Source organism: Manacus candei, unplaced genomic scaffold (genome assembly GCF_025592945.1).
Source record: "Manacus candei isolate 608988 ecotype Guabito, Panama unplaced genomic scaffold, ASM2559294v1 h1tg000015l, whole genome shotgun sequence".
In the NCBI taxonomy this organism is placed as follows: domain Eukaryota; kingdom Metazoa; phylum Chordata; class Aves; order Passeriformes; family Pipridae; genus Manacus; species Manacus candei.
Genome location: NW_026138063.1, coordinates 10,115,418 through 10,128,456, shown reverse-complemented (window position 1 = coordinate 10,128,456; position 13,039 = coordinate 10,115,418). Strand labels below are relative to the sequence as shown.

At 43.6% G+C, this 13,039-nt stretch overlaps 1 protein-coding gene across 1 annotated transcript in view; it reads left to right on the top strand.

The window, feature by feature from the left end:
* Positions 1 to 12,837, top strand: part of PSMD1 (proteasome 26S subunit, non-ATPase 1) — a 71,832-nt gene extending 58,995 nt beyond the window's left edge. Inside the window, exons 20-25 of the mRNA XM_051781621.1 lie at positions 3,865 to 4,034; positions 5,659 to 5,751; positions 6,737 to 6,829; positions 9,668 to 9,814; positions 11,646 to 11,800; positions 12,618 to 12,837. Of these exons, the coding sequence (XP_051637581.1) occupies positions 3,865 to 4,034; positions 5,659 to 5,751; positions 6,737 to 6,829; positions 9,668 to 9,814; positions 11,646 to 11,792 (650 nt within the window). The 3' untranslated portion in view covers positions 11,793 to 11,800; positions 12,618 to 12,837. The remainder of the gene's footprint in view (positions 1 to 3,864; positions 4,035 to 5,658; positions 5,752 to 6,736; positions 6,830 to 9,667; positions 9,815 to 11,645; positions 11,801 to 12,617) is intronic.
* Positions 12,838 to 13,039: the final 202 nt, after the last annotated feature.

The following is a 13,039-nucleotide window of genomic DNA, read 5'->3' as shown; positions in this document are numbered from 1 at the left end:
CTGGGAAGCCAGAGCCCAGCTGGCTCTGAGATTTTTCTCTCAGCAGTACAGACCTGCTTTGAATTCTGACCTCTAAGAATTCATAAAATCATAAAAATGCAACTAAAACCTGATTTGCTTCCTGTGGCATTCATGTATTGTATAATGACTTAGAAACCAGAAACATCCAATACTAATAAACTACATGTGAATTTATGCCAACTTTACCCTCTTTATTTCTTGCTGAGTGGCTGGGGGAAGGCTGTAAACTCCCTTTCTTAACCTATTGCCACTTTCATTAGAGCCTCCTGAAAGAACAAATTCTTTTTATCTTTCCCATAGAACTGCAAGTGCTTATCTGGAACAATGAGTTATAGAATTTAATTATCACTGCCAGGAAGAAAAGGTTCTTTGTGTTATCTGCCATAGTTGGGGCAATTGAGTTTAGGGTTTTTGTTGGGTCTTTTTTTGTGAGGGGAGGAGAAAAGCGTAATTCTCTTCCAACAACAGGCTTTGATTAGAAGTGCAAGATTTCCAGTGCATAACTGGGAAATGATGCACTGCAGGTGGGATTTTTGCTCTGGCAATGAGGCAGCCATTAGACTGGTGGTTTAATGGAAGGAGCAGGGTACCTTGGAAACACTGAAGTGGAAATGAAGAATTTGGCAATTGTCTAATTGATAGGCCACAGCAGCTGCATTTTTACTTTAATAAAATAAGAAAATATAGACGCTTTAAATTTAACTTAGGGTTTGGGGTTTTTTTTCCCCAAAACCCTCTGAACTTTTATAATGCTCCCCTTCATGGTACAAACATGTTCTCTTGTTCCAGGTTTTCTGTTCTTTGCAAAATCATTATGCTTTATATTCTGAAGTGTGAGTTGTAAAGGGGATGTACTGATCTAATCAGATGTCAACATTTTACTTGCTTGAAAACTATTTTACCCTCTGGAGTCTTGGCATCTTTGGTTCTTAATGCCACATTTCTCAATCAGTGAGAAGAATGAAGGAGCAGCGGTCCTGTGTGGAAAAAACCAGTCCTATCCTATCAGAAAAATCCTTTTCTTTATATTTAGGGAAGGTTTGGGTGGTCAGTACAGTGGTTTGAGGACAGAAAGCAGCACTGGGCAGTACAGACTGAAGACAAAAAAGCTGTTGACAGCCTGGTGGTGAATGTAATGGATTCCTCACAGTTTGGAGATATTTTTAATTAGTGATGAAAAAGAAAGTGTCATTCAAATTACAGAACAAAGAGTTGCTTATCTCTTCATTGCCATCTCTTCAAAGAAGCATCTCACATGATGTTTTCTATTTTGGAGGTTAAAGACTTTAGTACAAAAAATAAACATGCAGTCTGCTCTCCCATGTCTTGAATTTGGTGTTACTGTTTCCCGCCTTTCTCCTGCCTGTCCCTGTTCATGAACTCTCCATGTAAAGTTGGGACTAACTCTGTGGTAGTTAAGAAAAAAGACATTATCCTGTGCTCATGTTTTTGTCCATTATATTAGAGCTACTTTGTGTTTCAGTGCCCATGTGAATCAGGTCACTGGCACATGCTGAAATCAACTCTGCTGGGGTTTTGATGGTTTGTCCTGTGAGATTTTGACATTCCAGTGCTGCTGTTCCCAGTCCAGGCTGTCTTCACTCATTACATAGATGAAGTGGATTATAAGGCTTTGCTGATAGAGAAAGAAACAGTATGATGCTGCTTGAAAATGGGATGCTGCCTAGGCCAGGGTTGGAAACTAGTTTCCAAAGTCTACAAAGCATCTTTATTTAATGACTGTTTTGCTGGTGTGTCATCCTGGGCTACACTGCCCTAGTATGAGCAAGTGCCACCATGACTATATAGAGTTTATATACCAAAGTATATAAACCACCAGTGTCTGTTTGCTGCACTCCCCCTCCGGTTAACTGACTTTCAGCTTGGGCCAGCAAACCCTCAGAGCCTTCAGAACAGCCACTTGAATTCCAGGAAACCTTGCCACATTGGCAGTGTGAATTCTGGGAGATGGACCTTACAGTACTACCCCGGGATCCCTGAATTTTTTTCTTTTGTGTTTTTTGAAAATTTTTTTCCAGACGTCATGTCACAGCTTTCAGTCAGCTGAATATCTGGAACGTGTTCCCTTCCAGGCTGTCAGGGCTGCTGTTTAATCATGAAGATAAATCACAATTGTTGCAGTATTATGTCTCCCCACCTTTCCTGCTCCCTGCAAAACTCCAGGAATGAGGGTGGGCTGTTTGTGGGTATAAGACAGCAGAAAGAAGTAGCATGACAGCATCTTTTGAATATGAAATCTGTTACTCATTCAGGAAATTCCAGAGATTGGATAAAGGTTAGAATTCTGAAGATTAAAGTGCAAAAGTTTGATAAAGTCCAGTTAAGCTCCTTGTGCAACGTTCACTGGGCTGCTTGATCCAGAATATCTGCAGATATTCAGGGCCTGGCCTGTATACAGTGGTGCAGTAAAGAAAAGTTCAATGTGAAGATGGGGGAGAAGACCAGAAATTTGAGTGTGCAGTGCTTGATATATTTAAGAGTAGCACAAGACCTCAGGCAGTCCTTCCATGGTTCTGTGGCAAATTCAGGTGAAAGGGCAAGAGATTGGTGTCAGAGAAAATAATAAGAAGCAGAGCAGACTTAGCAGTAGTAAAAGACCATGTAATTGTCTTTCTCCAAAGAGGCAGCGGGAAGTTCTCATGTCAAACAGCAGGAGATCTATTGCTAAGCAAGGAAATAGGATGTATGCAGAGCATCCTACAGTAGGGCATCAAAATCCTCCATCTTCCAGTGCTTCTCCTGGGACTAACACTGACAGATACTCAAGATGAGATTACTGCTTCAGTCAGGGCTTTCATTAGTTTTGGCAGCAAGAAAATAATTTTGTTTTTCTTTAAAACTCAGGCAGTTCCATTGCTGCCTGGCCCTACTGAGGTGGCTGTTTGTGTGAGACAGGAGAATGCTACTCCAGTTTGGGATTTTCAGCTACAAAGTGCCCTGAGTTTGCGATGAGTGGGTGTTTGTATTTTAACGAAGTTAACCTCCCTGCACCTGGTCTTGTCAGCGGTAATGGACTTGCCTGGTGCCCTCTTCAACTCAATTCACTGTGTTCATCAGAGGACAGAAGATCAGATTAACACTTTCTCACTCTGTCTGCAAGCCCAATCTTTCAATTTGGTTTCTAGCTGGATGTTTCTGCACTACATCAACATATGGAGTTGTTTTGGTCTCTGCTTTGCAAGTACAAATCTAAGACTTGGTTGTCTGGCAGAGATGTAATTTTGCTGCAAAGACTGCAGGAGCTTGTCTCTGTGCAGCTTAGATTGATAACCTCTAGAAGCAACTTCTGAAGTTGCTGCTGTTTACATTTTTTTCTACTGAGATGGTGTAGGATAAAAACCTCGGCATATTTCTTCTGAATAACTGATAGTTCAAAGAGGCAGCCACAGAAAGAAAAGTTTCTGTGTGCACTGCTTTATATGCAGTGTCCTCGTGAGCATTGTCTTGGGGATCATCTGTATGCTGTGTTTTAGAACTGCATATGGCAAAGGTTTGCCTTTTTCTCCCCCTCTCTTTGCCTTCTGCATTGTACTTCTGTTTAACCTGTATCCTGGTAAAATGAGTGTGGAAGGGCTATATTCACTGATGATATTTGGGTACTGTAGAGCAGTTTGGTCCTTACACTGCACATCTGTTTCACTGAGTAAGCTGAGCTCGCAGTAAGGGAGGGAGGTGTGTTCCAGGGGAGAAAACTGGCAGCACTGTGGCCTGGACTGTGCTGTGCAGCCCCTTCACAGCAGCTGTTTGAGATGCATTGCTCAGGTGTCTCTGGAGTACCCAGGAGTGCATTCATTAACTTCCTCCATTTTTGATTCCTTACAGGGGGCCATAACGTAACTATCTCACTGCAGTCGAGGACAGGACATACTCACATGCCTTCTGTGGTGGGGGTTCTGGTCTTCACCCAGTTTTGGTTCTGGTTTCCCCTGTCACACTTCTTGTCACTGGCTTTCACCCCAACATGTGTCATTGGCCTTAACAAGGATCTTAAGGTACGTAACGAGCAGTGATAGCTGCTTGGAAGGCTTGAGTGGTCTGCAAGGCTTGTGCATGGATTTATTGGTTTTCTTTGCCTGTTTCCAGCTTGTTTGTGCCAAAAAAGTTTCTAACTGGGAGAAATCTGAAAAGCAGGCTTAAATTGCAGAGCTGGTGGTGGAGATAGGGACAAGAAAAATGTGGAAAGCAGACTTGGAACACTTTACTTCAAAATAGCTTAAAAAGAAAGGAACTTTATTGAGTACATGTGGGGAGAGACCGCCCCATTATCACTCTTGAAGGTCAGGGTTATTTTTTAAAAAAGCGTGTTGCCCCCCTGGCCTCCCAAATAAATGATGTGATGTTCTCCCCTAGGAAAGCTAGCAGTGGGAAAAGAGGATTTGTTTGGATTCCTTGGGGAGTAAACATTAAACCGAGCAGTCAGTACTGCGCTTTACTTATGCATCTGTTCTTCCAGCCGATCAGCTGTGGTATGGCCCCTGTAAGCTGTGTACCATGCTGGGTCTCCTGTGCTGGAGAACTGAGGTCATAACTTCCACAAAAAGCTTCTGGATGTGGCACTGCAGGGGTGTGCAGATCCCTCCCATCATTGCCTTATTCTGGGATGCACAGAGCATGCATAGGGCTGGCTGCTCCCAGAGTCCCTCTTGGCCTCAGCCAGCTGGCTGGATTGCAGCCCCTGGACCAAAGCCTTAGGGCTCTAAGTTGCTTTTCTTCACCTGTCTCGGACTGAGCATCAAGTCCATGTACACACAGCACAGAATTCTCACTCTGTTTGAAGACAGAGGTTTGCATTAATTTTTTTTTCCCCTCTGCCCTGAAAACTTTACGGGGGTTGCATTGCTGCTTGTCTCTGTGCCTTCCCAGTGGTGATTGGCTCAGCACCTTTTTGCCTGCTTGGCTGTACTGCCATTTTGACTCCCTCTCCTCATCCCTTAGTTCCCAGGCAGCATACCAAAGCTAGCAAGGAGCTGGCTGTATGTTATGGGCTGCACCACACCCACCTTGCTTCCTCAGAACAGTCCTGGTTCTATTGTTGCTCCATGATATGTCATGAGAGACGAGAGTTGAGATACTGCAGAAATTAAATCAATTTAAGAATTTAGATTGGCTGTCAAAAGATGCTTTCTGCCCTTGCTTCAGTAGCCAAGAGTAAGAATATGTGACACTGGTAGCTCACCCCTAAATGTGCTTTGGCAAGAGGGGAATGTCAGGCAGTGCTTGGTTTGCCCTTGCGTGCACTGACAGAGCAGATCTTCACTAAAATCTTAAACCAATTTTGTGTTAATACACACAGACCCAGCAACAACATCAAAACCACAAAACCTTCGAAACAATGAAAACAAAGCATGGTGTGAATAGCATGGAGGGTATGGAGAGGGCTAGGAGAGCTTGCCAGAGTCGAATTATAGAATAATTAAATAACATTGTTCTAGTTGAACTGTTGCCACTGATAACAGTTTCTCAGCTTCCGGAGGGGGAAAAGGGGAAGCTTGTATTCTTTAGAGAATCTGTGTTTGTCTCTGCTGGAAGGAAAATGAAGCTAAAGTAATTATTCTGCTGTGGATTTTTTTCCCTGTCTTCCTTGCTTCTAACATGTTTTTAAACTCTTTGTCTTAGATGCCAAAAGTCCAGTACAAGTCCAACTGTAAGCCGTCCACATTTGCCTACCCCCCACCTCTTGAGGTACCAAAGGAAAAGGAGAAAGAAAAGGTATTTGGGCTGGCTTTCTGTGTTGCAAAGACTAACCCCTTCTCCCTCCTAGTATAAACATTGACTTTGGTGGTACTAACAGGGCAAAGGAAAAATTGGCAGGCGCTGTAGTCTCTGAAGGAGAATTCTAGGTAATTTTTCCTGCTGTGCCTGGGACTGTTGCTGATTGTGGCATACAAATGCTGTGCTACTAAATTGCTGGAACCTCCCTTTTCTGAAGTGGTCAAGCCAGAAGCATTGACTAAAAAAACTGCTTTCCATGCCCTACTGGTTTGTATGTGTGTGTCAGTGTTGTGCAGCATCTGGCACAGCAGGGCCCTTGTCTGTGACTTGGGCTCCAAAGTGCTGCTGCAGTACAGCTGTTGAGAATATTGGGTGGGACACTTCTCAAATAGTCTGTTATCAAAGGGGTGGTGGGCCCATGTGCTAGAATAATAGCTGTCAGGTCCATGGACTGCAAAAAGGTTAAGTGTGGAACTGAGAATATCGAGGAAGAGATGAAACCTGTGGGATGACAAGCGGGACAATAGTGGAAGCAATTTGTGTGCTGGTGCAGGATGGTAAAAGCTGTTGAACAAACCATGGCAGCAGACAGAGCAACCCTTAGGGAGCAATGGCAGCAGTGGAGACCTCAGGCACATCATGCTGATGAATGACACGGTGTGAAAACTGTAAAACATTTTAGCAGAATTGAATGCTGGGCAGGACAGAATTCCAAGCCACCAAAGAACCCAGAAACTAAGTCTGTTGAAAGGCAAAGCTCACTGGTCACAGCTGCTTTCTTGCCTTTCTCTTTTGGCTCTTCCCTGGTCAAAAGGTAACATGTGCCAAGAGCCCACATTTAGCCTCGCTAGCAACATGACAAACACTGTTGCTCCTTGTCCCTCTCAGAAAGTTACTGCCATTTGTTCCCTGGCCTGGGGAGCTGAAGCTCAGTGTACAGTGCTGTGGTCACACTGAATGCCTCCTCTGTTGCCATATCCAGGTTTCCACTGCTGTGCTGTCCATCACTGCAAAAGCCAAGAAGAAGGAAAAGGAAAAGGAGAAAGAGAAGAAGGAAGAGGAAAAGATGGAAGTGGTGGGTGGAAACATTGAAACTTAAATGTCTTCTTCCCCCCCATAAACGTGGAAGGTGTGTCAGGAAAGCTGGCACCCCATCACCTGTGCTAGTTCTGAGCAAAGCACTGACACACATTGCAGTGTTCTGCAGACACTGGTCAGCACCTTTACTCTGTGTATGTGTGTGTGTGCACTGTTAAAAGCAAGAGGTGCTATTGCTTGTGAATCCATTACTTCTGAGAAATAAATCTTCCTCAGTATTAAGTAACTGACTTCCTTAAAGGCAGAAGCTTGTTTTGACGAATTTATGTGCCTTTAACAGCATGAACCTTATGAGTATTATTTCATTGCTTACTGTTTCTAGACCCACGGAAATTTTATCTCTTATCTGTATACTTTTCTTATTAATGTAGAATAGTCTTAGTAATTTCATGCCTTGGTAGCTCTGACCTTTTAAAAAGAGGTCAGTGTTGCAACAGTTGCTTTGTGGTGTCTAATTCAGTTGAGAACACTGAAGAGTTTAAGCTTTCTGGGTTTCTACATGCTTAACCTCTTATTCTGAAATGTTCAGCAGTCTCTTATGTGCTTTGCCCATCTATCAAAATGCCAAACATTTATCCACACACAGCTCAGAACCAGCTGAGGTTTGAGTACAGGATCCATATGTTGCTCAGTAGTTATGGTGATTCCTTTAGTCCTCTGATGATTTCTTTCAGCTCATAGACCTGACACTGGAACTTGTCATTCTCATCTGTGAGTAATGTGTCATCCTGGAGCAAGATGAATAATGGACAAATGAATGCATGGTGGTTGCTGTAGTTTGGAAAACATATGGCAGCTAAAATTCTTGCTGTACTGACAAAAGACCCTTTCTTTTGTGTTCTGGTAACAGATGCAAATATTCCAGGAACAACTATAAGTTGAAAATGCATTATAGACTCATAGAATTGTTTAGGTTGGAAAGACTTCTAAGATCATTGAGTCTAACTGTTACCCCAGCAATGCCAAGCTCACCACTAAACCATGTCCCCAAGTGCCACATCTGCATCTTTTAAATACCTCCAGGGATGGTGACTCCAGCACTCCACCAGGCAGCCTGTTCAAGTGCTTGACAACCTTTTTGGTGAAGAAGTTTTTTCTAATATCCAATCCAGCCCTCCCCTGGCACAACTTAAGGCCATTTCCTCTTGTCCAGATCTTTCTGCAGAGCCCTCCTACCCTCCAGCACATGAACACGCCCACTTAACTTGGTGTTGCCTGCAAACTTGTTGGGGATGCACTTGATCCCCTCATCCAGATAATAGATAAAGATATTAAACAGGACTGGCCCCAGTACTGAGCCCTGGAGAACACCACTGTGACCAGCTGACAACTGGGTGTAGCTCCATTCCCCAGCACTCTCTGGGCCCAACCATGCAACCAGTTTTCTACCCAGTGAACATTGGACCTGGCCAAGCCATGAGCAGACAGTTTTTCATGGAGAATGCTGTGGGAAACCTTTACTAAAGCTGACAAGCTCAGTACAAATCTTTCTGATTCCACTTTAACATTTGTGTGAGAAAAGCAGCGTGGTCATAAAATTTTTGGCCTCTTTAGCTTAAGAAAACCCACTCATGTGGCATAAGAACAAAGGTGTATGTATAAAATAACCTTCCTAGACCTACATAAATGTGGCCATGTTGTAGGCACCAAACCCTATTCAGTTGGCCCAGAAAATTAATCATCTAATGCGTGCAAGGTAGAATCTCTGGGCTTTTTGCTCTTTTTTAAGTTTCCTTGTCACCAAACATTATCTTTTCTTTGAATTATTCTTAGAATTCTATGTACTAAGTAAAACTTGCTGAACAAATGCATGTTTCTTCTAAAATTTCTACAACCTACAGTTAAGTGCAGGTGTGAAGAGGAAGTAATATATTAGAAGGGATTCACATATTGTGTCTGTGTACGTGTCCAGATGTGTGAAAAATTTTCTTGGCTGAATCAAGCAGAAAAACAAGGATAGTAAAAAGGGAGCTTGCTGCCACCTGCTGTGTTTGAATGTTTTGCCATTGTCCTAATGTTTTAGAGGTGTCATTGCTTTCCTGTTTTTCTCTTATACCTGTTACATGACTAGTAATCCATAGCTTCCAGGGGATCTGCACAGCAACGAGCAGCCACTGTGCCCAAGAAAGTCCTGTCTGCTATTACAGGGCGTGCCATGCATTCAGTGATGTTCCTGATCATTCCTTATTGGTTGTTCCCATCTTTTCTGTGGTCTTTTTTGTTTGCAACTCAGATGTTCCTGAGCAAGAGGGAAAACATGACCCACGTTCTTAAGTATGTAAAGGATGCTGGTTTTTTTCCTTCTGAGCTTTTGCCTCTAGCTGCTGAGTCATTGGTAAAGGAGGGCTGCACTGCAGTTCCCTAGGGAGTCACTGAGGTCAAGTCATTTTGGGTGAGCTGCTATGAAATGTAAGTGACAGCTCTATAGCTGGGAAAATACAAGGGTAGCTTTGGCAATTTTTATGTGCTCAGTAATGATATGAAGGACTCTTCAGTTGTGTCAGAAAGTGGTGAGTGAGTTTACAGAAAAAGTCTGAGAAAAGGAAGGCAGTGGTAAACAGTTCCTCTGCCAACCTCTCACTGACCTTGCTTTTGTCTGCAGTTGGGAGTGAAGCATTGCCTTGTTGAGAGCACTTAGACCCACTCTGGCATTGCCTGTGCCAGCATATAATAAGTGTTAGTATGTTCCTCAGCAGAAGAATGGTTTCTCACCACACTTTGGAATAGCTGCCTGGTTGTTCCTTACCCTCCTGAGCTATGAAAGGGTTAGAGGTTACTGCCAAAATCATGCTGATGTTCTCCTCCCCTTCCCCAGGATGAGACTGAAAAGAAGGATGAAAAAGAAAAGAAAAAAGAGCCTGAACCCAACTTTCAGCTTTTGGACAACCCAGCCAGAGTCATGCCTGCTCAGCTCAAAGTTCTCACTATGACAGAGAGCTGCCGGTATCAACCTTTCAAACCAGTAAGTGTCACCTTCCCAGTCCGTGTGCTTGACAGAGCACTCCCAGTGCTGGGCTTGTGCATGAGGACCCAGAGGTTCTCTGCGTACAGGAGAACACCACTCACAGCTGGTTAGCACTGGAATGTGTTGCAGAGATTTGCAGCTTTGCTGTTGTCATTTGCTTTTTAATGTCCCTCTCTCCAAATGATCACGTGCAGTTCTAGCTGGGGGAAAGCCAGAGCTGCTGCAAACCTTTTCACCATGCTAGTGCTGCTTTATTTTTCTTTCATCTTGTCAAATGCTGCAACGTGGAAACCAGTCAACATGGAAACTTTGTGTATTAATGACATTGCTGGAAACATAAAGACTGAGCCATGATCTTTACAACTAGATTGAGAAGTTGTACAGGTTCCTTATCAAAACAGTGAAATATATTAGGACTTGTACTGGAGCTTTATTATCCTGCAGTGTGATTTATACCTAAATGGAGGGTTGTTTTCATTGAACAGATTTCCTATTCAGTTACATCTGGCCTTAGAGAAGTGCCTTCAGCTCATGTTAACATAGAGAAGAGAGAGCATGTAAGATGGAAAATGAAAAAGGTCTTTTAGCCCTAAGCCCAAGGGGTAACTAACTTTTCTGTGAGATGCTCAGATACATTGCAAAGCTGATAAGCTCGCTCATGAACTCTAAATCTCCTCAGTCAAATTCTTCTGCCCTTTATTTTTGTTCAAGAAATAACACCCACCCTTGACTTAGCCCTTTTGCAGGATTATGCATGGGGAAATGGTGTTCTGAAGAAGTAATATTTTTTCCCAGGAAAACAGTGATATTTTTAATAAATTGATTTCCTGGAATTCCATCAGCACATTGGAATTCTCTGTGCGCCATCCCCTTCCGAAATGTCTCCTTTAGGAAAGCTGTGGAGGGGTTTTTTAGTCTCTACCCTTTAAAATGTGGAGGTGACCCAATTGCTGTTTGGATTGGAAGGATCTGCTGTGCATTCCAGTAAGTGTCCACTCACTGAAATGTGGACGTACACAGTTGTTGGCTTCAGTTTCAAAAGAAGCAGAGTCCTCAGTGGGGGGGTGCAGTTTCCTGCCTTAAAGTCCCATAAACAGGTTTTGAAGAGAACAGAACAGTGCAGTTTTTGCTGGGATTAGGGTGTGTAACCAAGGAGGCTCTTGGAATGGAGCTGTTCTGGACCTTTGATCTGCTTTGGGGAATGCCAGAGTAAAAGGCCTCTTTGAAATGCTGTTTGTGGCCTGTGTGGCCAAAGCCCTGATCCCAGCCAGGCGTGACACAGCACTGCCTTTTCGCACCTTGTGTTCCAGTCCTGGAGGCACACAGATTTGCTTCAGCCTGCCAAGGTGTTTGGTTGTGATCTTTGTAATTAATTCCTCTTTGGTTTTGCAAGGTTCTGCTAATAGGATTCCTCGTTTGGTGGAAGCTGGTGATCAGATTAGTCTCTGTTTCACAGAGCCTCCTGGGAGGCAGGCACACAGAGGCTTCACTAAGCTCTGTTAACCTGAAAAGAGGAGCCTTTTAAAGCAATTGCAGTTCAATTAGTTTTCATGTGGAAAGCCCCAGACTGGGACTGGGGTAAAGGTGTGAATCCAGGTGCCACTTTCTATCAAACCAAGACCTAGATGGTGGAAGGTAGCCTGGATAGACTCTCTCTGTTCCATCTCCTTATCAGGCAGAGATCCAGGTGAGTGTCAGATGCTTCACTCTCTGAAACTCATTCCTGCTGAGGCATCTCATATGGCCTAGGATAGACTCTGTGGCCAGAAACACTCCACCATGAAGCAGAAACAAGCAGCTCTAAATGCTCATTGCACTTGTCTTGCAGCTTTCCATTGGAGGTATCATAATTCTGAAGGACACCAGTGAGGATATGGAGGAGCTGGTTGAACCTGTGGCAGCTCATGGTCCGAAGATCGAGGAAGAGGAGCAGGAACCTGAACCACCAGAGCCCTTTGAGTACATTGATGATTAAGACATGAGGTACAGTGTAGTGTGCAGTCACCTTTATTAATCCCAAGGAAGAAAAAGCCTCTTTGGATCAACTGAAGCAGTTATCAGCACCCAGCACTCTTGTTTTAGCTCTTTGACAGCTTCTGTGTCAGATTCTGAAACACTCTCTGTCCCAGTCCCAAGAGTTTGGCAGCAATTAAAGAGAAGTCCACAAGTCCATCTTCTGGGTCAGGCCTGACCCAGTTGTACTGGATATGGTCTCTAATCTGGCAGGCTTGGCTACTCTTGAGTGGAGTCTGGCTGGGCAGACTTAGAGCAGCTCATGGAGTCACAGGCAACAGCTGAGCTGGGACTAGTCAGGTCCTGAAAGATGGCCCTAGAGAAGCAAGTAGATTATGTAACAAAGCTGTCATCTACTTGACCTCAGGATTGGTCAAAAGAGAACTACTGCTCTGCTTTCTGGGGTTGTCTTGTCTTCCCAGCAGTTCTTAGCAGAATTTGAAGACACTCCAGTCATGGGCTCCGTGGTGCTGTCTGAGCCCAACATAACAATACTGATAGATCTGCTCCAGGCAATGAGTTCTCAGGTTCCTTGGTTAAAGTGCCTGAACTGATGTACAAGTTTCTCACTGAGAGGCTTTATTTCCAAATATGGGCTGGCATGTCCAAGGGCTCCCACGAGCAAAGATTATCCACTTGAATTGGTGGAAGGGCAGGAAAACAAACTGCTTGCTAAAAACTATAAATGTCACATCAGTGACAGGCTTGGATGAGTGTGTGGAGCCAACCACAAGAAGCTTTAGTTAAATACATTTAATTTTCTGGTTTATCTCTCTCCCTCCTCCAGGGTCATGTCCTCTAAAGAAGACACTATACTTGATATCAGAAAGACAGACATGAAGACCTTCCTATCAAGATCTGCTGTTCAGTGCATGCAACCCCAATCTGTGCTGAGCTAAAGCTGATAGTCCGTGTTTTATGGCTGAAGAACAGATATATGCTATTTAGTGTACTCTTTCACAAAACCTTGTTTTCAAATAAATATATTAAAAACTCTTGACAGAAAACTTGCTACTTAAAAAAAAAAAAAGGAAAAAAAAAAGGAAGCCAACTGGCCCTTCACCTGTTGGGCTGTAACACTTCAAAGGGTATGAGAACACCACACAAGAGATTGCAGTCCTGGTCTGCTCTCAGCCAGACACTGGACAAAGCTCCATTGTTCTCCCCACTCCCCATTCCTCCTGGAATGAGATTTTTACTGTATGTGTG